The 27049-nt window shown below is 42.9% G+C and overlaps 1 protein-coding gene and 1 long non-coding RNA gene across 4 annotated transcripts in view; one reads left to right on the plus strand and one right to left on the minus strand.

The window, feature by feature from the left end:
* On the plus strand, window positions 1-26338 carry LOC142742498 (uncharacterized). Of its 3 annotated transcripts, none has more exons than XR_012881400.1 (4): window positions 1-114; window positions 315-469; window positions 24845-25102; window positions 26153-26338. It is a non-coding gene; the product is annotated as an uncharacterized LOC142742498 (long non-coding RNA). The 3 variants fall into 3 exon arrangements; XR_012881396.1 differs by lacking the exon at window positions 1-114 and adding an exon at window positions 2261-2373 and having other exon boundaries at window positions 125-469; XR_012881395.1 differs by lacking the exon at window positions 1-114 and having other exon boundaries at window positions 125-469.
* The window catches only part of RASEF (RAS and EF-hand domain containing), a 101876-nt gene that overhangs the window by 48469 nt on the left and 26358 nt on the right, over window positions 1-27049 (minus strand). The window contains exon 3 of the mRNA XM_075852286.1: window positions 24822-24912. Within this exon, the coding sequence (XP_075708401.1) occupies window positions 24822-24912 (91 nt within the window). The remainder of the gene's footprint in view (window positions 1-24821; window positions 24913-27049) is intronic.

Here is a 27049-nt window from a genome sequence, read left to right on the forward strand (position 1 = left end):
ATGTCTCACATGCTTACACTGTCTGAATGGTCTTTATACATTTTCCCCATAATGCTCTAAATTGCTATATTACCGCCGTTCAGCTCTTCCTGCTCTGTAATAAGCTACTCGCAGGTAAAGCAATATGTTCAACATGATAAATTCCTTTTAATAAGTAGATCTCTGCATTATATTAAAGGTCCTGTTCATATGCCCTATATGGGTATATGGACGTTACAGAAAGAGGACCCCCACTCGTGGCCCCCTTTATGAGCCAGAACAGAGAGCTACTCTTACAGAAACTGACCGTCTCGACCTCTCCATGTGTTATGCAGCAGGATACCAGTCTGCCTGGCCATGGCTTCCCCCGGTAACATCTGCTGTTTGCCGCTGGTGTCGTGCCAGCTCGCTTATGAAATAGGTCTGTGATGAGACAAGCCCTTTATGTTGGAACACCCATTTCTAGTGATGTGGAGAAAATGAATTTAAGGTATTACTTGTAACAAATAGTAGCCATATATACTATACCAGGGTAAATGCTCTGGTCTGCCTGATATATACACTATATGGACAAAAGTATTGGGACACACCACTTAATCATTGAATTCAGGTGTTTCATTCAGTCCCATAGCCACAGGGGTATAAAATCCAGCACCCAGCCATGCAGTCCACCTTTATAACATTTGTGTTAGAATGGGTCATTCTATGAAGCTCACTGAATTACAGTGCGGTAATGTAATAGGATGCCACAATTGCAAGTCAGTTTGTGACATTTCTTCCCTCCTAGATATACCACCATCGACTGTGACTGGTATTATTGCAAAGTGGAAGTGTTTAGGAGCCACAGCAACGAAGTATCAGACCACTTAACATTACAGAGCAGGGTCGCCGAATGCTGAGGCACATGAAAGCCGCGACCGCTCTGCTGACTCAATAACTGCAGAGCTCCAAACCTCCACTGGCATTAAAACTGTGCGTCAGGAGCTTCATGGCATGGGTTTCCATGGCCGAGCAGCTGCATGCAAGTCTTACATCACCAAGCACAATGCCAAGTGTCGGATTGAGTGGTGTATAGCGCGCCGCCACTGGACTCTAGAGCAGTGGAGACGTGTTCTGTGGAGTGAAGACTCGCCCTTCTCTATCTGGCAGTCTGATGGATGAGTCTAGGATTGTTGAATCCCAGGAGAATGTTACCAGCCTGACTGCATTGTGCCAACTGTAAAGGGATAATGCTATGGGGTTGTTTTCAGGGGTTGGCCTAGGCCCGTTAGTTCCAGTGAAGAGAAATCTAAATAATTCAGCATACCAAGACATTTTGGACAATTGTAGCTTCCAACTTTGTGGGAACAGTTTGGGGTTCGTCCCTTTTCTGATCCAGCATGACTGTGCCCCAGTGCACAAAGCGAGGTCCATAAAGACATGGTTGGGGGAGTTTGGTGTGGAAGAACTTGACTGGCCTGCACAGAGCGCTGACCTCAACCCCATCCAATACTTTTGGGAGGATCTAGAACGGAGATTGCAAGCCAGGACCTCTCGTCCAACATCAGTGTCTGACCTCACAAATGCCCTTCTGGATGAATGGGCAAAAATACCCACAGACACACTCAAAAATCTTGTAGAAGCCTTCCCAGAAGAGTGGAAGCGGTTTTATCTGCACAGAGGGGACCAACTCCATATTAATAACTATGGATTTACTATGGGATGTCATAAAAGCCTCTGTAGGTGTAATGTGTACGTACCCCAATACTTTTGTCAATATAATGTATATGCCTTATGGAAAAACAAACCATTGGTAATTGTTCATGTTTTACACTTTACACACATTAATTCAATAATGTCTCAGCACAGATAAGGGGTTTGGGAGAGAGTTCTCATACTGTGACTGCCTGCCAGAGAGACCTGAGAGAGGGGACGGGACTCTATTGATAACTGAATGACAACCTCTTGGCTAATATGGCTGGCAATGCTAGCTAACAAACAGCGACTTCCTGTCCTAGAACCTGAAGGAAGTGCTCGGGAGGTACAATGTATAATGCACAATGCCTTTTCTTAATTGAGAATATGCATTGGGGCATTATTATATAAAGATTTGCCAATATTCATCCTAGTTATCTTCTGTCCATTGAATACACTAGGTAGCAAGTAAGGTTGAGTTATAAGGGAGTAGTGGGGGTGCATCGTATTTTATCAGAACTTTCCTTTGACAAAACTTTACTTCTACGCTGTAAATGGTTTAACTTAACACTTTAAAGTGGTTTATATAGCATCTTTCAATCTACAGTACCAGGCTCTGTGCAGCCGTTGGTCAGTAAGGGAGTGCCATACATAACTAAACCTATTCAAGTCACTTGTGACCAAAATAAAACCTGGAACAGTCTGCCTTTCCAAGGATAGGTAAGTACTGCTTTTTTTGGTCTATTTCTTTCATTTTAAGCTCCTAATATAAAAATGTCACATCACAGATAAGCCCTTTAAGTTATATCCATGGGATATGCCATAAATGTCTAATAGATAAGGCATCCACCTCTGGGACCCGCATCTATCTCCAGAACAGGGGCTCCCTGGCCCTGTCCCACTAGCCACTGCATCCAGGTGGAGAAAGAATGGAGAGGTGTCCGGGATAACGGAAACAGCCGAGCTCGCTGTGCTACGCTGTTTTTCTCAACTCCCATAGAAGAGAATGGAGGTTACGGAAACAGCATAGCACAGTGAGCTTGACTGTTTCCGTAAACCCAGCCACCTCTCCATTCCTTCTTCTTTTCTTCTTACCTAGTGCTGTTTTCTGGCTTATATATGTTTACTTCTATGCCAAGAATCTCTGAGCAGGTTGTAATCAGTTTGCCATCCCTATTGTAAGGCCAAATGCACACGTTGCGTATTACGTGCTGATTTGCCACGTGTATTTTCCGGCGGAAAATCTGCAGCGTAATACAGTAACAGCAGGGTGAATGAGATTTCAGAAATCTCATCTACATGTTGCAGAATTTTTATGCACGTAAATTCACCTGCGGTGCGTATTTTAAAATCCACAGCATGTCAATTTATCTTGCGTTCCTGTCTGCGAATTGTATCTGACAAGTTTATTTTAAAAAACGCACCATAAAACCACACCTATTTCCACATCAAAATGTAAAAAACGCACCTAAAAACGCATCACAAAACGCACTATTAGGTGCAGATTTTACAGTGTGCAATTGCCACTAGAGGGAGCTTACTGCGCACAAAACAGTATGCTCCTAAGCTCCCTCTAGAGGCAGCTGCAGGTAGCCATAATGTTATCTTTTAAAGTGGATCTGTCACTTCCTTATGATGCCCTGTCTGAGGGCAGCATAAAGAAGTGATAGGGACGCTAATTTCAGTGTGCTATCACTTATTTTGCCATTTTCAGTAGCTTAGGAGTATTTCAATTTTTTTCTTATGGTGCGCGGCCAGATCTGGAGGTGATGAGTCCGAGTATATTGATATATTCATACTCCCCCTGCATAGGGAAAAAAGTGTCAATCAACGGCTGGAGGGCATATATGAATATATGCAAAAACTTGAACTCAAATTCACTTTACATCTATTTATATGCCGGGGATTTGGAGCTCTGTATCAGAAAAACAGAGCTCCGACAGTTATAAGAAATTAATCAGCACAGAATTATGGACCAAAAAAGAACATAATGATACAAGGTGAACTTTATGCCAGTGACTGACTGCTCCTGTCAAAGATTTTTATGCTTGAACCAAGCCATGAACCAAGCTTCTACAAATCCGCTTGTGCACTTTTTATCATACAGAGAACAAATGCAGCTCACATACAATTAACGTGTACTAAAATGGAGCCTGAACCAGACCCAAACATTTCAGATGTTTGTGTGAAAACTCAAGACTAGATGAAGAGAGGAAAAGAAAAGAGCAGTTACCGACTATAAGCCGCTTAATGTATACAGTATATCTCTCCCGCAACTGTCTCTGGGCACGGCAGCTGCGCCTGTACACTTTATGCCTGTTAGCGCAGCTTCTATAAAATCGCTTCAGTCATTTCAGTCCTCTTTTTGTTTCATATGGAACTAAAATAAAATCATGTAATCCCCGTAACTAGATGTGGATTACAGTAAAGTTACACAGGTTGGAATAGAACATAAGTCAAATAGAATAAATAAAAAATAAAATGTATTTCCTAAAGCAAGGTAGAAAGAGTGCAGTTGGAGATAGCTTCTCATGAGGTATTTCTGGTTTAGCTTTGGAATCCATATGTAGTAAGCTCCCCCTAGTGATGGCAGAAGACAGACAATATTTTACAGTTTACTTTTATGTGAAGGTAAGCAGATGATTTCCGAGCCCTATATAAATAATTGTGCCGTTCCTGGGACCACAAAAAAACCAAACCACCAGCCTGAAAATATAAAGAAAAAGAAAACCTAGACAATTCTCAGTCTGCCCCCAACACAGTTCCTCTTGCAATACCACAATGCCCTAACACAGTGCTTATATTTATGCCACTTTGAGCTGAAAAGGGCATACAAAAACTCCTATGTGCCAGATCCGAACGAAAAAAAGAAGAGATGAAATTGTTCAACGCATTGTGCTTTCATATAGACACATCAGGAAAATAAAACATACACTGTTTCTTACGTAGTCTAGCAACTGTTCTTGTGTTTATGTGTAAGAGAGGAGTTTACTAGTCTCACACAGATGTGCATTGTGCTACCAGCCCACAAAGTAAAGACTAAGCAGGCACGCACAATTTGCCTTTTAGGTGTATTTGTTTACTTTAAATAAGAAGTGTATCTAGAAAAACCCACCTTATCTGAGCAAGACGCTTTGATATTTTTGTTCGATTACTGATCATACGTTATTTTCATCAACTAGAAATTGAAGCTGACCGGACATGACATGCCAACTGGCCATAAGATGGACGACTAATTGGTCATCTAATACTACTGTACTTTTGGTTGATAGCATTACAAACATACGCTGTTCAGCCATAACAATAAAACCAACTGCCTAATATTGTGTAGGTCCCCCTCATACCAACAAAACCGCTCTGAGCCATCGAGACATTGACTCCACAAGACCTCTGAGGGCGCCCTGTGGGATCTGGCACCAAGACATTAGCAGCAGATCCTTGAAGTCCTGTAAGTTGTGAGGTGGGGACTTCATGGATGGGACTTGATTTTCAGCACATCCCACAGAGGCTCAAATCAGATTGGGATCTGGGGAATTTGTAGGCCAAGTCAACACCTTAAACTCTTTGTCATGTTCCTCAAACCATTCCTGGACAATTTTTGCAGTGTGGCAGGGGGGCATTATCCTGCTGTAAAAGGCCACTGCTATTAGGGAATACCGTTGGCATGAAGGGGTACACTCTGCCTGCAACAACGTTTAGGTAGGTGTTACGTGTCAAAGTAACATCCACATGAATGCCAGGACCTGCACTGTGTGTTCTGACACCTCTCTATAAGGGTATGTTCACACGGCGGGGGTCCGTAACGGCTGAAATTACGGGGATGTTTCAGCCTGAAAACATCCCCGTAAATTCAGCCGTACCGGCATGTGCAGGCGCTTGAACGCCGCGTCAATTACGGCCGTAATTAGCGCTGCTATTCATTGGAGTCAATGAATAGCGGCTCCAAATACGGCCAAAGAAGTGACAGGTCACTTCTTCTACGCGGGCGTCTATTTACGCGCCGTCATTTGACAGCGGCGCGTAAATATACGCCTCGTGTGAACAGACAAACGTCTGCCCATTGCTTTCAATGGGCAGATGTTTGTCAGCGCTATTGAGGCGCTATTTTCAGACGTAATTCGGGGCAAAAACGCCCGAATTACGTCCGTAAATAGGCCGTGTGAACATACCCTAATAGTCAGTCTTAACTTTTTCAGAAATTTGTGCTACAGTAGATCCTCTGTAGGTTTGAACCAGACATTCATAAATGAGCCTTGGGTGCCCATGATGCTGTTCACCCATTTTCCTTCCTTTAAACTACATGCCAGGAACACCCCACACCCGCCATTATGGAGATGCTTTGACCCAGTCGTCTAGCCATCACAATTTAGTTCTTGTTAAGGGTAAGGCCACACGGAGCGGCCCTGACACGGTCGCAAAGCGGCCAACAACCACGCCAGCACCATTGTTGGCGCAGGTGTCAAATACCCTGTTAATGGCCACGCGTGATTGCAGGTAAGACGGCCCTTTACCTGCAAATCATGCGGCCATAAAGGGTATATTAATTAATAGCCGCACGATTTTGCAGATAAAGGGACGTTTTACCCGCATTAACGCGTGGCCATTAACAGGGTATTTGACAGCCGCGCCGAACATGGTGCCAGTGCAGTTGTTGGCCGTGTCGCGACCGTGTCAGGGCCGCTCCGTGTGGCCTTACGCTAAAGTCACTCAGCTCCTTACACTGCCCATTTTTTTTCTGTTTCCAGCACATCAACTTGAAGAACTGACTTACCACTTGATGCCTAAGGCTGGGTTCACATGTTGCAATAATGTTGCGTTTTTGTTAAATTTTGAACTTTTTGGCAGAAAAACGCACCTAAAATACACATGCGTTTTTGGTAAAAACGCGTCATTTTTTAATTACCCATGCGTTTTACAAAGTGTTTCAGCTGGAATACTATGTATTGTAAATTTAAAACTAGGTTACAACTGAAACATTTTGTAAAACACATGGGCAATTAATAAAAGGACTCACTTTTACCGAAAACATATGCGTATTTTAGATGCGTTTTTCTTCCCAAAAGTAAAAAAATGCAACATAAACGCAACATGTGAACCCAGTCTTATAAGGGCGGATTCACACGAACGTGAGCGTTTTGCGTGCGCAAAAAAAAGCTGCGTTTTGCAAAAGGCACTTGACAGCTCCGCGTGTCAGCCCCGTATGATGAGCGGCTGCATGCTTTTCGCGCAGCCGCCATCATTATGACACTCCGTTTGGATGTTTGTAAACAGAGAAGCACGTGGTGCTCTTCTGTTTACATTCATTCTTTTACTGCTGTTGCGCGAATCACGCACGTCCCACGGAAGTGCTTCCGTCTGGTGCGCGTGATTTTCACGCACCCATTGACTTCAATGGGTGCGTGATGCGCGAAAAACGCCGAAATATAGAACATGTCGTGAGTTTCCATGGGATGTCTATTCACAATCCCTGCACTTCGTTACTGTTTCTGTGGTAGTTACAGCAGAGGAAGCGTAATCTCGCGAGATCTCGCTGTAAATGACAGGTTACAACGAGATTACGCTTGCTCTGCTGTAACTACCACAGAAACAGTAACGAAGTGCAGGGATTGTGAATAGACATCCCGTGGAATGTCTATTCACTGTCTAAACACTTCAGTATTGTTAATGTGTTAGTATAAGACAGCACATAAGGATCTAAAAGGATCCCTATGCGCTGACTAAATGAATGGAGGGGAGTGCATGACGCTGATTGGTCAGCGTCATACACTCCTCTGTACAACGCCCACTTAATCTAAAGTAAAAACACGCCCACTTGGGCATTAAGCAACTAATTAGCATAAATCTAAAATCGCTAATAAAGTGGTGAAAACAGATAGTTTTTTTTAAATAACAAGCATTACTGTCACCTACATTACAGCGCCAATCTCCTTATGTAGGAGATAGGACACTTATAATGTGGTGACAGAGCCTCTTTAAAATAAGCAGAAAAAGTGTCAGTTATGTTGCTAAACCAGAGATTGTACAGCCAGAGAAAGGCCTGCGCAGAATATGATCACTTTTGTCAAAACTACCTCCTCAGCTGCGCCGCACCAATTAGGCGGCACTTCACCACCGATGCCCGCATACAGTACTGTGCTAGATAAATGACAGAAATATGTTTTATAAAAAAATGTTTGCAATACAATTATCTTATGTATATAGCCAGCTTAAGACCAGGATCACACACACACGCAGTTTTTGGTGCAGTTTTTTTGCTCCTTTTTTTAAGCCCGAATCACACACACAGTTTTTTTATGCAGTTTTTGTAGGAGTATTTGGCTCAGTTTTTTCCAAAAGGAAGGAAAGGTATAAAGAAAATAGTGATGCGTCTCCTTTCTTTTGTGTGCTCTCCTGTGTTTAGCTAAAAAAACAAACTGAGCCAAAAACTGAATCAAAACTGTGTGTGTCTTCCTGGCCTTAGTCAAACACAGGAACAATACAAAGGAGATGCATCAGTCTTTTCTTTATACCTTTCCTTCCTTTTGGATCCGCTTCTGGCTTTAGCATGAAACTCTGAGCCAAAAATTGCATCAAAAACTGCATCAAAACTACTGGAATCACATTTTGCAGTTTTTTGAGCCAAACACAGACATGGATCCAAAAAGAAGAAAAAATATAAGGCCAGGATCACAAACAGTTTTGATGCAGTTTTTGTGGCAGTTTTTAGCTCAATTTATTGAGCCAAAGCCAGAAGTGGATCCAAAAGGAAGGAAAGATATAAAGAAAATACGGAGTCATCTCCTTTCTTTTATGTCCACTCCTGTGTTTGGCTTAAAAAACTGTGCCAAATAGTGCCACAAAAACGGTGTAATCCTGGCCTAAAGGAAAGACTGATATGTCTCCTGCCACAAACTACACCAAAAACTGCATGCGTGATTCCGGCCATAGGTTTCCTTCACGCACAGATTTTTCTGTCAAATTAAACTTCATCAAACAGTTTTTTGCAGGCAGAAAATTCTGCCTGGAAAAATCAGCTCCGGTTTTTTTAAGTGGTTTTGCACTACACGCGTTTTTTTTTAGTTTTTTTTCAACAGAAAGATGGAATAACCGCGGGCAAAAATCGCGTAAAAAATCGTGGCGATAAAAGCATTAAAAAATGCATTTATTTCCGTCTCCCATTGATTTCAATGGGGTTTTTGAGGCGGAAAACGCCTCAAGATAGGGCAGGTCGCTTCTTTTTCGGCGAGCGTTTTTTTTTGCTCGCGGTAAAACAACGCCTCCATCTCCCATTGAAATCAATGGGAGTCAATTTCGGCCTTTCTTTGCAGCAAAAACCACGGCAAAAAAACTATTTTCCCTATTTTTTGCAAGTTGGGAGGGGGAGTTGTAAAACTGGTCAAGTCCCATTTTTAGCAGCGTTGTTAGGGTAAGGCCACACGGAGCGGCCCTGACACGGTCGCATCGCGGCTAACAACCGCGCCAGCGCCATGTTCGGTGCGGCTGTCAAACAGCCTGTTAGTGGCCGCACGTTTACGCGGGTAAACCGTCCCTTTTTCTGCAAAATCGTGCGGCCATGAATTAATACACCCTTTATGGCCGCACGATTTAGCAAATTACAACAACTTACCCCCTATTCATTCTCTATGGCAGCGCCGGAAAAAGCCGAACACTGCACTCGGCTATCTCCGACGCTCCCATAGAGAATGAATGGAGCGGCAGGGCACATGTGAATGTAACCAGAATACCCCTTAACGAGGTATTTGACAGCCGCTCCTACATAGTGCCAGCGCGGTCTTGGCCGCGTTGCGATGGTGTCAGGGCCGCTCCGTGTGGACTTATCCTTAGGCCTCATGCACATGACCGTAAAAACGCCCGTTATTACGGGTCGTAATCACGACCCGTAATAACGGGCTCATAGACTTCTATTGGCGACGGGTGCCTTCCCGTTTTCTCACGGGAAGGTGCCCGTGCCGTTGAAAAAGATAGAACATGTCCTATTTCAGGCCGTAATAACGGCACGGACAGTCCATAGAAGTCTATGGAGCTCTCGTAATGACGGGTGGCTACATGTGTGCACCCGTCATTACGGCAGCGTTGCTAAGCGACGTCAGTAAATAGTCACTGTCCAGGGAGCTGAAAGAGTTAACTGATCGGCAGTAACTCTTTCAGCACCCTGGAGAGTGACTACCGATCAGTATAAACCTGTAAAAAATAAAAATAAAAGACGTTCATACTTACCGACAACTTCCTGCTTCCTCCAGTCCGGTCTCCCGCCCGTTGCCTTGGTGACGCGTCCCTCTCGACATCCGGCCCGAAGTCCTGGATGACGTTCCAGGCCATGTGACCGCTGCAGCCAATCACAGGTCAATCACAGGCTGCAGCGGTCACATGGACTGCCGCGTCATCCAGGGATGTCGGGCTGGATGTGAAGAGAGGGACGCGTCACCAAGACAACGGCCGGTAAGTATGAATTTCTTTAACTTTTATTACAGAAAAGGCTGTCCCTTCTCTCTATCCTGCACTGATAGAGAGAAGGGGCTGCCGATTAGTGCAGTGCTATTTTTCCGCCAAAAACGTGCTCGTAAATACGGGTGGAATACGTGTGACACCGGACCCATATTTACGGGCACGGGTTCGTAAATACTGGTGCAAAACGGGTGGAATACGTGTGACACCGGACCCGTATTTACGCCAGTATTTACGGGTGGGAAAAAATACGGTCGCGTGCATGAGGCCTAATGGTGTTTTTAATTTAGTGTCATGTACATGCGTTTGTTCTGCCATTTTTTAGGTACTATAGAGAAGCCTATGGAAAAAAATGCCTGAAAAAAGGCCATACATAGAGCATGCTGCATTTGGGAAAAAAACACCACTGACCACAAAATTGCGTAAAAAACACCACAATCCAAAATACAGTTATACGTAGTGCATTTTACTATAGACTTTAATGTAACATCTAGCCGCACTAAAAACCTGTAAAAAAAAAACGCTGTAACGCAAAAAAACACAATACGAAAAACGCAACAAACGCTGTGTGTGAATCCAGCCTCATAGAGATCAAGGTACAAAGCCCCTCCTTACAGCTAGGTATACAAAAGCAGATATGTAAATACACCCTGTTCCCCTTCAGTCCTCATTTAGTGCTTCAACCCTTTATTATATGCAGCAGTCTGCTATATATAGATATACGACTTGTCTCTGCAGAATTTGACACACAGACATCTTTGTTTCCTTGCTTTTCCAACATACTTCGCACCTCTACACCAACTCCCCATTCCCCATTTTGTAGTGGCCACGACAGTAATAATGCCACCCTTGGTGCCCAGAGTTATAGTACCACTGTTTTTTGCCACCTATAGGCCCCACACAGTAAGTGACGCTTTTAGTTCCCGCACACAGTAATAGTGCTCCTCTGCTCGTTTTAGTGTCCCAAAAGTAATAGTGCCCCCACTCAGTAATAATAGCCCCTTTTTATGCCCCCACTCAGTAATAATGGCCACTTTTATGCCTCACTCAGTAATAATGCCCCCTTTATGGCCAAAACACTAATACTTCCATCATTGTGCCCCCACTCATTAATAATGCCCCCTTTTATGCCCCACTCAGTACTAGTACCCCTTTTATACCCCACTTAGTAATAATGCCTCCTCTTATGCCCCACTTAGTAATAATACCCCCTTTGATGACCAACTTAATTATAATGCCCCCTTTTATGCCCTAACTTACAAATAATGCCGCCTTGTATGCCCCACAGTCATAACGCCCCCTTTTATTCCCCACTAAGTAATAATGGCCCCTTTTATCCCCCAATCACTAATAATGCTATTTTTTTATGCCAACAATCAATAATAATCCCCCCTAAAGAAGTAGTGTCCCCCTCCATTAATAGTGCCTCCTTTGCGCCCCTCACTTAACCCCATTGCCACAACAAGTTTGCACTTCTTCCGATCAGACGTAGGTGGCGGGATGTAGTGAAGTCATTGCGGCGGACCGCTGACGTCTCCATCTTGTGGCCTAAGAGAGTAAATAGCAGGACAGGGAGCCAATGGCTTTCTGCACCACCAAAGTTTACAGCATCTGGGTGCTGACGCCGGCCCTGAGCGGTGGTAGTTGGGTGGTAAAACCCGCAACAAATAGCAGATGTTGCGATTTTTGCAGGTGGAAAAGCTGCGATTCCACCGCTAAAATCGCAACTCAGAAAAAAATGTTATACTTACGCTTCATGGTGACGTGTCCCTCTTGACGTCCTGCAGCCTGGCCTCCTGTGATAACGTTTCATCCCATGTGCCTGCTAGGTTGGGCTGCAGGACGTCAGAGGAACATGTCACCATGACTACAAGTATAAGCTTTTTTCTTTTAAACCTGCTGTTTTCCACAGTGGACATACTGCCCGAAAAACTGCACCACGATTTGGTGAAGTTTTTTGTCCGTAATTCCCTGCGGGCACCAGGGCGCATACGCTGTGTACTTTTATGCAGCGTATCTGCCCTGTGTGAACATAGGCCTTATTCACACGAGCGTATTTCACGTCCGTGTTACGCGCATTAAAACAACGGACGTCACACGGACCTATGCAATTCAATGGAGCCATTCAGACATTCAGTGTTTTTCACGCAGCGTGTGTCCGCTTGCGTGAAACTCACTGCATGTCCTATACTTGTGCGTTTTTTGCGCATCACGCACCCATTGAAGTCAATGGGTGCGTGAAAATCACGGACAGCACACGGACGCACATCGGTGTCCCATGCGTTTTTCACGTAACAGTTGCTAAAGAAATGAAGAGGAAAATAAAAAACACCTCCTTCAGTTTATTTTGCTGACGTAAAAAACGTGTGACATACGAATGAGATACGCGCGTAAAAAACACAGACACAGGGCTTATTCAGATGAACGTGATATAGGTCCGTACAACGCGTCGCACGGACCTATATTAGTCTATGGGGACGTGCAGACATGTCCGTTCTTTGTGCGTATTTCGCGCATCACGCACCCATTGAAGTCAATGGGTGCGTGAAAATCTTGCATGCCACGCGGAAGCACTTCCGTGGGACGTGCGTGATTCTCGCAACAGCAGTGAAAAATATGAATGAAAACAGAAAAGCACCACGTGCTTTTCTGTTTACAAACATACAGCGTGGCATAATGACGGTGGCAGCGAGAAAATCACGCAGCCGCGCATCATACGGGGCTGACACACGGAGCTGTTAAGTGCCTTTTGCGCATGCAAAATGCCACGTTTTTTGCGTGCGCAAAACGCACATACTCGTGTGAATCCCGCCACACACTGTACACAGATTTCACACGGAGCAGTAACACAAGAAAAACGCTGCATTTTTTACGCGCGCGAAATGGACACGTTCGTGTGAATAAGGCCTTAGGCTGATATGCCACAGTGTGTTTTGATCGCGTTTTTACTGTAGTTTTGTAGTGACTTTCATGTGCTTCTTGATTGCTAAAAACTGCATGTATTTTACTGCGAATCACCAAGGTTTTGCCATGTCATTTTTGGCTGTAAAGTTATTACAGGTGAAGCACATTGAAACTATGTGCTTCACCTGTAATAAAAACACAGCCAAGCTATGTAAGTATCAAACTTTTTTTTAGCCCTTTGGTTAAAATCAGAAATTCAGAAATGATGAGAAAAAAACCCGTGAGATACGGATGACATATGCGCGTAAAAAATCGCAACGCAACGTTTGAGGTTAAAAAATCATATTATTTTTATGTTTTCAACTTACTTTTGAACCTTTGAAACATTTTACCCTTTTTGCTGTACTAGAACTGTGTAAGGGTATGTGCACACACAAAACAAAAAAACTTCTGAAAATACGAAGCTGTTTTCAAGGGAAAACAGCTCCTGATTTTCAGACGTTTTTTATTCAAAGTCGCGTTTTTCGCTGCATTTTTAGCGGACGTTTTTGGAGCTGTATTTGTACACCAAATTATTATGCACATTGGATTTAAGTGTCATAAACATTTAATTATTAGATTTTCAATTAGGCTGGGTTCACACACACTATTTACGGACGTAATTCCGGCGTTTTAGCCCCGAATTTCGTCCGAAAATGTGGCTCAAAAGCGTCGGCAAACATCTGCCCACTCATTTGAATGGGCTTTACGATGTTCTGTGCCGACGGTCATTTTTTTTACGCGCCGCTATCAAAAGGCGGCCGCGTCAAAGAAGTGCCTGTCACTTCAGACGTAAATGGAGCCGTTTTCCATTGACACCATGGAAAAACAGCTCCAATTACGTCCGTAATTGATGCAGCGAAAGACGCCTGCACATGCCATTACGGCTGAAATTACGGAGCTGTTTTCTCCTGAAAACAGTACCGTAATTTCAGCCGTAACGGACGCTGCCGTGTGAATATAGCCTTAAACTCATGGATGGTATTGTGTCTTAGGGTATGTGCACACGAGAAGTGGCTTTTACGTCTGAAAAGACAGACTGTTTTTAGGAGAAAACAGCTGCGTCGTTTCAGACGTAAAAGCTCCTCCTCGCATTTTGCGAGGCATCTTTGACGCCTGTAATCTTGAGCTGTTCTTCATTGACTTCAATGAAGAACGGCTCAAATTACGTTGCAAAGAAGTGTCCTGCACTTCTTTGCCGAGGCAGTCATTTTATGCGTCGTCGTTTGACAGCTGTCAAACGACAACGCGTAAATTACTGGTCGTCGGCACAGTACGTCGGCAAACCCATTCAAATGAATGGGCAGATGTTTGCCGACGTATTGTAGCCGTATTTTCAGACGTAAAACGAGGCATAATACGCCTCGTTTACACCTGAAAATAGGTCGTGTGAACCCAGCCTAAGGGTATGTTCACACGAGGGCGTCCGTAACGGCTGAAATTACGGGGATGTTTCAGCCTGAAAACATCCCCATAATATCAGCCGTAACGGCATGTGCAGGCGCTTGAACGCCGCGTCAATTACGGGCGTAATTGGAACTGCTATTCATTGGAGTCAATGAATAACGGCTCCAATTACGGCCAAAGAAGTGACAGGTCACTTCTTTGACGCGGGCGTCTATTTACGCGCCGTCTTTTGACAGCGGCGCGTAAATTACGCCTCGTGTGAACAGACAAACGTCTGCCCATTGCTTTCAATGGGCAGATGTTTGTCAGCGCTATTGAGGCGCTATTTTTGGACGTAATTCGGGGCAAAAACGCCCGAATTACGTCCGTAAATAGGCCGTGTGAACATACCCTAAGGGCTCTTTGGATCATTGTAATCAATCTCAGACACCTGTGATAATTAGTTTGCCAGGTGTGCCCAATCAAAGGAAAACTACTTAAGAAGGACGTTCCACATTACTAAGCATGCCACAGGTTTCAAGCAATATGGGAAAGGAAAAGGATCTCTCTGCTGCCGAAAAGCGTGAAATCGTGCAATACCTTGGACAAGGTATAAAAACATGGGATATTTCAAGAAAACTTAAGCGTGATCATCGTACTGTGAAAAGATTTGTGGCTGATTCAGAGCACAGACGGGTTCGTTCAGATAAAGGCATAATGAGGAAGGTTTCTGCCAGACAAATTAATAGGATTAGGAGAGCAGCTGCTAAAATGCCATTGCAAAGCAGCAAACGGCACAAAAAACGGCCGAAAATAAGCCGTGTGAACATACCCTTAATGTAAAAAATAACTGGAAAAATTTAGGTGTTTTAAAACTTTTCACTGGTAGTGTGTGTGTGTATATATATATTTATTGTAGAGGTTGCCCTCCCACCTTGTACTTCTATATACAACAAAGCTGATAAGTGAGCTACAGAGAACAGGAAATATCGGTTTATTGTGACTGCCCTAGTGGCCGGTATGAAAACTGTCATATTTCAAGATTTTGTGTTCGGGCACGTTCAGACGTGGCGGAATTGCTGTGGAATTCCGCTGCGGACACTCCGCAGTGGAAATCCGCAGCAGACAGTTTGTCCATTGGTTTCCACACCTTTTGGGCATGGTCACACTTGGTGTATTTCTGCAGAGACTGTCCGCATTAATGACGCACATAATCTGCAGATGCCTTTGCCTAAAATGTGCAGTAAAATGCTGCGGATTAGTCGTTGCGGATTCAGGTGCAGATCACACCCTGCTCTCTTTTAAAACATTCCATCTCAGTCTGGCTATAGCCCTCGAAACACATAGGTCCAGCCAGAATGATGAAATATCCTGTTCATAAAACCAATACGCAACGCAACACACAACATCTGCGGATTTCATTGCAGAATTTTGCAACTCCATTGAAGTCAATGGAGAAATTCCGCCACAAGTCTGCATCAAGTCTGCAACAGCCAGTGTATGCTGCGGACACCAAATTCCGCACCACAGTGGAGTTGTCCACAACGTCTGCACGAAGACCACTTAAAAGGTGTGGAAACCAATGGACGACTGTCTGCTGCGGATTTCCAGTGCGGACTGTCCGCAGCGGAATTCCACAGCAATTCCACCACGTGTGAACATGCCCTTTTAGTTATCTTCAGGCAGACGTTGCGGAAAACTCCGCTGCGGACCATAGGCTGCGGTGCGGAATTTTCTGTCCGCAGCATGCACTGTCTGTTGCGGGCTTGATGCGTACTTGTGGCAGAATTTCTCCATTGACTTCAATGGAGTTTTAAAATTACACAATGACATCCACAGATGTAATGTGTGTTGCGTTGCGGATTTCTTTCAGGAACAGGATATTTCATCATTCTGGCTGGACCTATGTGTGTCGAGGTCTATAGCCAGACTAGGATGGAATGTTTGAAAGCGAGCAGGAAGTACTCTTCACCTGAATCCTGAACATTTTAGCCAAATCCGCAACGGAATCTGCAAGGCAGATTATGTGCGGCATTGATGCGGACAGTGTCTGCAGAATTCCGCCACGTCTGAACGTGCCCTTATGGGGATAGTTCAATAAAAAATTTAAAAAGCACCACTAAAAATGAAACTGATATATGTGTATAATAAACATGTGATTTGTATGTCAGTTGCTGATATATTTAAAAAAAGCAGAGGATTGGAGCAGCACTGTGAACAAATGCCTGACTAGGCTGGTGCAAAGCTTCAAAAATAAATAAAGTTATTTTATTCATTTTTTTTTTAGAAAATGTATTACCAAAGTGATGGTCTTGACGTATAATACAACAATTTCAGTGTGAATGGGATTTGATTTTGAACAAAACATCTATAATTCTACTTTAGATTGGTCCATTTTGATATTATATGCTTTGTCCATGTTCACACTAGGGATCGGTGGCGTTTATGACCATTTTGATGAAGGTATAAATATATATATATAATTTTTTTTTTTTGTTTTAACAAATAATATATATGCAACTAATGGATCCCTGAATTAATTGTGTCCATCATAATCTGTCCGGGGTGGGGAACCATCACCTGACGATATGGTAGATACTTTTTGACATTTATTGTTCCCTTACGGATATGAGGGTTACAGTCCGTGTCTAGGGACAGAATGTTCTTTTGATCTGTACCTACACAAGCTATCTACATAAACGTTTTTCGCTATATTGGCGAATTGACCGTTAATATCCCTAGGTGTGATGAGGGACTAAGCAATAAAAACTGAGCGTTTTTTCGCTTTTAAACTTGATTGTAATCTCGAATCCCATTTACCTTATTGCCTTCCCTTCTTAAAGATGGCGTCTTCACACCCGAATGGGCAGTGACGTATATGCACAGTCACGTCCATTATGATGGATGACTCATGCTGTGTCATCTGATGTTGCTTCCTTGTTCCCTTGACGACTATTGATCACATGTGCATTTTGACCCAATTGATGGGTTAGTTAGAGGCATGCTCAGTCTAAGATTCTACATGCTGTTAAACCCCTTAGTGACCACTAATACGCCTTTTTACGTCGGTCACTAATGGGCTTTAGGCTAGGCTGACGCCTTTTCACGTCAGCCTAGTCTAAGGCTGGGTTCACACGTGGCGGAATTTCACTTAAATTCCGCTGCGGACACTCCGCAGCGTTAATCCGCAGCGGAGCCGTTTGTCCATTGACTTCCACTTTAATTTAGCAGTGTTCGTTTAGACGATGCGTAAAATTCCGCTGCGGAGCATAGGCTGCGGAGCGGAATTTGGTGTCCGCAGCATGCTCTGTCTGTTGCGGAGCAGTGGCGGACTCATGGCGGAATTTCTCCATTGACTTCAATGGAGATTCTAATTTCCGCAATGAAGTCCGCAGCTGTCATGCAGATGTTATGTGTGCTGCGGAGCGTATTGGTTTTACTACCATGACATTTCTTCATTCTGGCTGGACCTATGTATTTCTAGGTCTACAGCCAGACTGAGGAAGTCAATGGGGCTCCCGTAATGACGGGAGCGTTGCTAGGAGACGTCTGTAAATAGTCACTGTCCAGGGTGCTGAAAGAGTTAAGCGATCGGCAGTAACTGTTTCTGCACCCGGGACAGTGACTACCGATCCCAATATACAGCAACCTGTAAAAAAATATAAGTTCATACTTACCGAGAACTCCCTGCTTCTGTCTCCAGTCCGGCCTCCCAGGATGACGTTTCAGTCTAAGTGACGGCTGCAGCCAATCACAGGCCAAGCACAGGCTGCAGCGGTCACAAGGACTGGCGCGTCATCCAGGGAGGTCGGGCTGGATGCCGAAAGAGGGACGCGTGACCAAGACAACGGCCGGTAAGTATGAAATTCGTTTACTTTCACTAGGGAAAGTGCTGTCCCTTCTCTCTATCCTGCACTGATAGGGAGAAGGGAAGCACTTTTCCCGCAGTCCGCAGCAGCTAGTCCGCATCAATTTTGGGCAGATCCGCCGCAGAATCTGCAACGCAGATTCTGTGCGGCATTGATGCGGACAGTTGCGGAGGAAATCCGCCACGTGTGGCCATGCCCTAAGTCCTGCACGGGTCTCCCGTGCAGGCTGGAGCCGGGGCTCTGCTGTCTGATGACAGATGAGCTCCTGCTCCAACGCCCGCGATCGAAGTTTACTTCGATCGCGGCCGTTTAACCCGTTAAATGCCGCCGTCAATAGCGACGGCGGCATTTAACTTTGTTTACAGAGGGAGTGCGCTCCCTCTGTCACCCATCGGCGGCCCGCGAATGAAATCGCGGGTCTCCGATGGGGTGTCATGGCAGCCGGGGGCCTGATAAAGGCCCCAGGTCTGCCTTGGACATATGCCTGTTAGGACGCGCCGGAGGCACGTCCTAACAGATTGCCTGTCAGATTTACACTGACAGGCAATAATGCTCTGGTATACGAAGTATACCAGAGCATTATAGCAGCGATCGGAATATCGCACAGTAAAGTCCCCTAGAGGGACTAATAAAATAAGTCATCAAAGTGAAATAAAGATGATTAATAAAAAGTACAGTAAAAAAATAAATACATTTTTTTCCATAAAAAGTGGTTTTATTTAGTAAAAGTGTAAAAAAAAAAAAAAGTACACATATATGGTATCGCCGCGACCGTAATGACTCCATTAATAAAGTTAATATGTAATTTAAACCGCAAAGTGAACACCGTAAAAAAAAACGCAAAAAACCATGGCGAAATTGCATTTTTTTTCCATTGCCCCCCAAAAAAGTCATAATAAAAATGAATCCATAAGTCCCATGCACCCCAAAACAGTACCAATCAAAACTACGTCTTGTCCCACAGAAAACAAGCCCAAAAAATCACTACATTGATGGAAAAATAAAAAAATTACGGCTCTTGGAAAGCGACGATGCAAAAACAAATAATTTTAGTTCAAAAGTGTTTTTATTGTGCAAAAGTCGTAAAACATAAAAAAACCTCTACATATGTGGTATCGCCGTAATCGTACCGACCCATAGAATAAAGGTAACATGTTATTTACGTCGCATAGTGAACGGCGTCAATTTAAAAACGCATAGAACAATGGCGGAATTTCAGTTTTTTTTTATAATCCCCCCCCCCCCAAAAGGGTTAATAAAAGTTAATATAAAAATTATATGTACCCTAAAATGGTGCTATTAAAAAGCTCAACTAATCCCGCAAAAAACAAGTCCTCATACAGCTATGTAGATGAAAAAATAAAAACGTTATAGCTCTTTGAATGCGACTATAGAAAAACGAATAAAATAGCTTGGTCATTAGGGGCTAAAATGGGCTGGTCACTAAGGGGTTAATGGAGGATGTAGAATACATATGAGTCCAGCTACAATGATTCCTCTCTTTCTAGATTGGTGAGTGCCAGCTGTTGATGTGTTTAATAATTACATTGCTTATATTTAACTTTTGAACACTTTTAGTAACACGAGGATATTACACTTTATGAAAAGCAATATATTATATCATGTTTTATCTTTTGCACCATTGATACTTATGTCACTAGTCACTTTATATCATTGTATGATGACAAAATCCTTTTATTGTATACTGATTGATTGTTTTGGGTTGTACCCCTTATATATACGTATGTATTCCTAACACACACTACTTGAAAATGCCTTCATAGAGGAGGTGAAACGTTGTGGTTCCATGTTGGATGAATAAATTCACTTTATTTGTTTAATGTATGTACATGTTATGCATATAAATGGGACACTAAAAACTATAGCAAAAGAGGAACAACTGTATGAAGTAAAGTAGCGAAGCCACTACACTCAGCAAATAATAACTTGTGAATTGTACGTGTTCAAGAAGGAGGTAACGAAACTTTCAACTCTGCAAATGCTGTCAAGCAGGAACTCCACTATCAGAAATGTTTACCTTCTAGGCAGATTTCTGTATGCTTATTCCCCTTGGATATACCAGAAGTTACTCATCTGGGTGAAGTTGACACTACTCTATCTATGCTACAAATGAATTGAATGGCAATAATAATAATACATGTATAAGGAACTTAGATTAAAAATTATTTTTCAAGGGGTTATCCAGGAGTTTTCAAGTTTTGTACAGGTCCTCACTCTGGTCCAGCACTGATACCCAGCTGTTCCGGTCCCGGAGGTTCTTGCAGCAGCCATATGCTGTTTAATGGTCACGTGCAGCGGCAGCCTATCGCTGGCATCAGCAGTCACATGCCGTTCATGGCAGCATCACCGCTGAGGCCAGCGATTGGCTGGAGCGACACGTGACCGATAAAAGGCACGTGACTACTCCAGGATCTTCTGGAACGGGGTGTCAGCGCTGGAAGGGGGGGGGGGGGTGTTTGAAAAGGTGAGTACCTGTTAACTATTTTATATCCTCCCCTACTCTGCTGCAAAATGTGAAAACCCCTTTGACTAAGGCCTTATTTACACGAACATGTGCGTATCAGTTCCGTGTGTCATCGGTGCGTGGCTGCATGTTTTTTGCGCATATGGCATCGTTATAACATGTGGTTTTGATGTTTATAAACAAATGAAGGAGGTAGTTTTATTATTCCCTTCATTTCTTCAACAACTGTAGCGCGAATCACGCACGGCCCATGGATGTGCGTCCGTGTACCGTGCGCAGTTTTCACGCAACCATTGACTTCAATGGGTGTGTGATGCGCGAAAAACGCTAAAGTATAGGACATGCTGTGAGTTTCACGCAGCGGACATACGCTGCGTGGAAAAACACGGAATGTCTGAACGGCCCCATTCAATAACATAGGTCCGTGCGATGTGCGTGATTTTCACGCGCGTATCATGGACGTGAACTACGCTCGTGTAAATAAGGCCTTATTGAGTCTATTTTCACCATACAGGAGCAGACATAATGTACTATATATGCAGTCTGTGCAGTAGCAAAGGGTTCCATGTAGGTAAAAGGGCTCACCACCATCTTAACTCCCTAAGGACCAGGGATATTTAAGTTATTTCATTTTAATTTTTTTTCTTACCTGCGTTCAAAGTGCCATAACTTTTCTATTTTTCCGTCAACATCGCCATATGAGGGCGTGTTGTAATTTTTTATACCACTATTTAAAGTAAGTTTCTCTTTATACATTCCACTAATATACCCCTTTCCCATAGGTAAATCTACTCTTTATTTTTTGACTGGGGTAGTTTAACCCCTTAATGACCAGCCTATTTTTTATGTTTGTCCATCGTCTCATTCCAAGAGCTATACGTTTTTTATTTTTGCGTTGACATAGCTGTATAAGGTCTTGCTTTTTGCGGGACAAGTTGTATTTTTTAATAGCACCATTTTGGGGTACATATAATTTATTTAACTTTTATGAACTTTTTTGGGGGGGAAATAGAAAAAAAACAGAAATTTCGCCACTTTTTTTTTTTTGCGTCCTAAATCGACGCCATTTACAGTGTAGTATAAATAACACTAACTTTATTCAGCGGGTTGTTACGATTGCAACGATACCAAATTTATATAGATTTTGTATGTTTTTTACTACTTTTACACAGTGAACTCAATTTTTTTTATTTTTTTTTTTAATTATTTGTTTTTGTGTCTCCATATTTGAAGAGCAATAACTTTTTTTATTTTTGCGCTGATGCAGTTGTAGGAGGGCTTTTTTTTTGCGGGACGACTTGTAGTTTTTATTGGTACCATTTTGGAGTAGATGCGACTTTTTGATCACTTTTTATCACTTTTTTTTTAAAGCAGGATTCAAAGAAAACAGCAATTTTTCCATTGTTTTTTATATTTTTTTTTTACGGTGTTCACCATGCGGGTTAAATAATGTAATAGCTTTATAGTCGGGGTCGTTATGGACGCGGCGATACCAAATATGTGTGAGGGAATGTTCACACGGCCTATTTTCGGGCCGTAAACACCCGAAAAATTGGGTCTGTTCCGACGGGCCATTTTTTTACGCAGCTGTTATGAAAAACGGCCGCGTAAAAAGACGCCTGCGAAAAAGAAGTGCATGTCATTTCTTGGGATGTTTTTGGAGGTGTTTTTCATTGACTCCATTGAAAAACAGCTCCAAAAACTGCCGTAAAATACGCCGCAAAAAACACGAGTTGCTACAAAAACGTCTGAAAATCAGGAGCTGTTATCGCCTGAAATCAGCTCCGTATTTTCAGATGGTTTTTGGTCACTGCGTGTGAACATACCCTAACTTTTTAACTTTATTTTGTTTTTTTAATAGTAAAGCATTTTTTAAGGGGAGAAAGTGGTTTTTCATTTTTTTTTAATTAACTTTATTAAATTAATTTATTTTTTTTTATTTTTTTTTACTAGTCCCATTAGGGGACTTTAATATGCGATCATCTGATCGCTTTTATAATACACTGCAATACTATTGTATTGCAGTGTATTACTGCCTGTCCGTCTAAAACGGACAGGCATCTGCAAGGCCATGCCTCTGGCATGACCTTACAGGCAGACCTGGGGGCCTTTATTAGGCCCACGGCTGCCATCGGAGACACAGACACTCGGCAATCTTATTGCCAGGTGTCAGTGGGATGAGAGGGAGCTCCCTCCCTCTCTCCAAAACAACTCAGACGCGGCGCTCACTATTGAGCGCCGCATCTGAGGGGTTAAACGGCTGAGATAGATACTGATATCGATCTCACCTGTTTGAGCAGGGATGCCCCCCCCCCCCCCCCCCCAGCCCTCAGCTACCTCTGGCAGCAGGGAGATTTAACGACTCCCTGCTCTATTTATTTATTCTGATGCAGCGCCAGGAAAAGGCGTATGCATCAGAATAAATCTCATTAGTGGCCGCCGTGAAAAGGCGTATTGGCGGTCACTAACAGGTTAAGAAAATGTAGTATAAAAACCTATAACATCTTTTCTAGAGGTGCAGAGTAAAATGATTTTAATGTTAATACAAACCTAAAAGTATAGAAAACGCATGTGAGGCTGCATTCACATCTGCGTCAGGGCTCCGTTCCGTCTGAACTTTCCATCAGAGCGGAGCCCTGACAGACACAAACGGAAACCATAGGTTTCCGTTTCTATCACCATTGATTTCAATGGTGCCGGATCCGATGCCAATGGTTTCTGTTTGTCTCTGTTGTGCAAGGGTTCCGTTGTTTTGACAATCAATACCGTAATCGACTGCGCTATTCATTCCGTCAAACTGACGGAACCCTTGCACAATGGAGACAAACGGAAACCATTGTTATAGGATCCGTCACCATTGAAATCAATGGTGATGGAAACGGAAACCTATGGTTTACGTTTGTGTCAGTCAGGACTCCATTCCTACAGAAAGCTCAGACGGAACGGAGCCCTGACGCAGATGTGAACGCAGCCTCACTATACTTTTAGGTTCGTATTAACATTAAAATCATTTTAATCTGCACCTCTAGAAAAGATGTTATAGGTTCCGGAACGTCGGAATGGAGTCCTGACGCAGATGTGAACGAAGCCTGACAGAGTACATTAAGTTTAGCAAGACTTTAAAAAATGAAGAGCAAGAAATGCCTCAGACATGCTCAGAAACCTGTATTACCACTACAGCTGCAAACCTATATATCAACTAGAAAAGTTACTTATGATAATATTAGGAAAATGTGAGTATCAGAAAAAGACTCCATTCAGAATGTAAATAATCATATAAATCACATACAATACAGCTTGTAAAAGTACAAGGTATACGGTATTTAACGTTTTTGGCGCTACTTTCCAAAGTGATTAGCAAACTGTAATATAGCAATATGTTAAAGGTATTTCTGTAATAATTCCTTTGCCTGAGAAAGTGGTCAAAATATGGACCTGCCCTTCAGGAGAATTCAACTAACCACACCACCGTCCAGAGAACGTAACTACTTAACCAGTCCTTAGCCCTACTGGCGCTTACTATCTAATTTCTCGGACAACATAAATACGCATACTTTGGTTTTTGGCTTGTTTTCCAGACTGTATTTGGAGAGTGGTAAACAAATGAAGTAACAAGTGGAGGCCGCCCATGCAAGAACAGAGGACATACAACGGAATACAGATGCTGCTTTGGTTTACTGTGATATGAGTAATTTTTTACAAACGTTATTGTATTTTTTGCGCCGATTTTCATAAACGCTAGATTAAAAATAAATAAAACACTGCAGCTCTGCAATTACAAAAAAAATTAATGCACAGATTATCCATTAAAATGAAAACATACAAATGTAATAGAAATATATTGGGCAGCCCTTTGGCAAACTTTCTGAAATGTATCATGTTCATGGCTGTTTTCTTTCCATTATGTGTGTCCTCAGACGTTCTCCAGTACACAAGTCTATTGCACCTATAGTAATAGACGTGTGCTCAAGTGTCATGCTTAATCAAACACATGGACAATGAATATCTATGGTAAAAGATACAATAAAGGAACGACTAACCTCTTTCTTTATTCTGTTCTCAGCGACCTGTATCCGATGATCCATCTCCTCTTCTAGCTCGCTCAGCTGCATAGATGCTTTGTCCTGGGCTCTGCAAATGAAAATGAAAACCATCAGCAAACAAAAACTGTCAAATTCTTCCCCTACATTCGTTCCATACACGGAAAGGAGGATTTGAGAACTGCAGGAAAGTCTTTCTTGCAGTGTAATGGGATATGATTTTCTCAATGTTTGCACTGCCCAATATGATGGCATTCGTGTAAATCCAAGGATTTGCTCAGGTAATTCCGCGAGCAATAATAGTTGACTCATGGTATTATGGACCTTATTTTGCATAGACAAATCATATCCACAGGTTTACTCAAAAATAGATTGTACCTTAAGGCTGGATTCACACGAGCACATTACGTCCGTAATTGACGGACGTATTTCGGCCGCACGTCCCGGACCGAACACAGTGCAGGGAGCCGGGCTCCTAGCATCATAGTTATGTACGATGATAGGAGTCCCTGCCTCTCCGTGGAACTACTGTCCCGTACTGAAAACATGATTACAGTACAGGACAGTTGTCCGGCAGCGAGGCAGGGACTCCTAGCATCGTACATAACTATGATGCTAGGAGCCCGGCTCCCTGCACTGTGTTCGGTCCGGTACTTGCGGCCGAAATACGTCCGTCAATTACGGACGTAATGTGCTCGTGTGAATCCAGCCTAATAGTTCTAGTAAATGGCTCCTACCTTTGTTATTATGGGTGGCTGCAAAATATATTATATAATTATCCACCCTTAGGGCTCATGCACCCAGCAAGGGCAGATAACATCTAGTTGTCAATTTATTCATACATTTCCAGTAGGAATAATAGAGGAACGGCACATTGTAGAGTTCTAAGAAAAGCTCAATAATTGTGGAATGCAAGTATTTACTAAACCAGTCATGTCAAGAAATCTAAGGGTATGTTCACACAGGCTATTTTCGGCCGTTTTTTGGGCCGAAAAACAGCCGAAAAAATCGGAAGCAGAACGCCTCCAAACATCTGCTCATTGTAGGCAATGAATCGTGTAGGGAAAGTGCCAAGGACTGCCAGGGATGGAGGAGGAGAGGTGAAAAGTTAATGAAATGCCCAGGGATCCAGGATTGGTTACAGGGTGGTGCGAGGGGTGTGGTAAAGTTAATAAGTGTGAAGGTTCAAGTGCAGTTCCCCCTCTCACCTTCTGCTCCAACGAGAAGTACACCCACCCACCCTCCCTCCCTCCCCTGTGGTTATGATGGTTTTGAATGATCATGAGTACTGTGGTTTCGGCATTTTTCTTTGGCTCTTTTTCTTGTTGCAGATGTCACAGCTGGCGGAGTTTAGCTAAGTAGGCGGTTTGGTACCCTACATGCCCACTGGAATAGCGATTTGATGGCATCTCAGGCTTTGGAACAAACAACATTAAAAAGGATAAAGCCTTCAAGATGAATTTAAGTGTTAAATTATTCAAATAAAGTGTTTTGAAAATAAAGCTGTGGCCACTCCACTTCCCAATAAAGCGTGTCCTGGTTTTATTATAGAATAAAGAGTAATGGACCCTGGGCGGTGTGATGGTATGAAGGTGGATATCCATGAGGTCTTGATTTCAATGGGAAATACGGCGTTCTGTTCCGATGGGCCGTAAATGTACATATAATTTATTGATTCACTTTTAAAAACTTTTTTGAGGGGGGGAATGGAAAAAAACCTGACATTTCGCCACACTTTTTTGCGTCCTAAATCTATCCCGTTTACCGTGTCTTATAAATAACACTAACTTTATTCAGCGGGTTGTTACGATTGCAACGATACCAAATTTGTACAGATTTTGTATGTTTTACTACTTTTACACAGTAAACACCTTTTTTTTTTTTTTTTTCAAAATTATTTGTTTTTGTGCCTCCATATTTGAAGAGCAATAACTTTTATTATTTTTCCGCCGATGCAGTTGTATTTTTTTTTTGCAGGACGACTTGTAGTTTTTATTGGTACCATTTTGGTGTATATGCAACTTTTTGATCACTTTATCCTATTTTTGTTTTAGGCAGGATTCAGCAATTTTTCCATTGTTTTTTTTATATTTTTTACGGTGTTCACCGTGCGGGTTAAATAATGTTATAACTTTATAGTCAGGGTCGTTACGGACACGGCGATACCAAATATGTGTGAGGGTATGTTCACACGGCCTATTTTCGGAAATGCCCGAAAAAGCCAGAAA

Source organism: Rhinoderma darwinii, chromosome 1 (genome assembly GCF_050947455.1).
Source record: "Rhinoderma darwinii isolate aRhiDar2 chromosome 1, aRhiDar2.hap1, whole genome shotgun sequence".
NCBI lineage: Eukaryota > Metazoa > Chordata > Amphibia > Anura > Rhinodermatidae > Rhinoderma > Rhinoderma darwinii.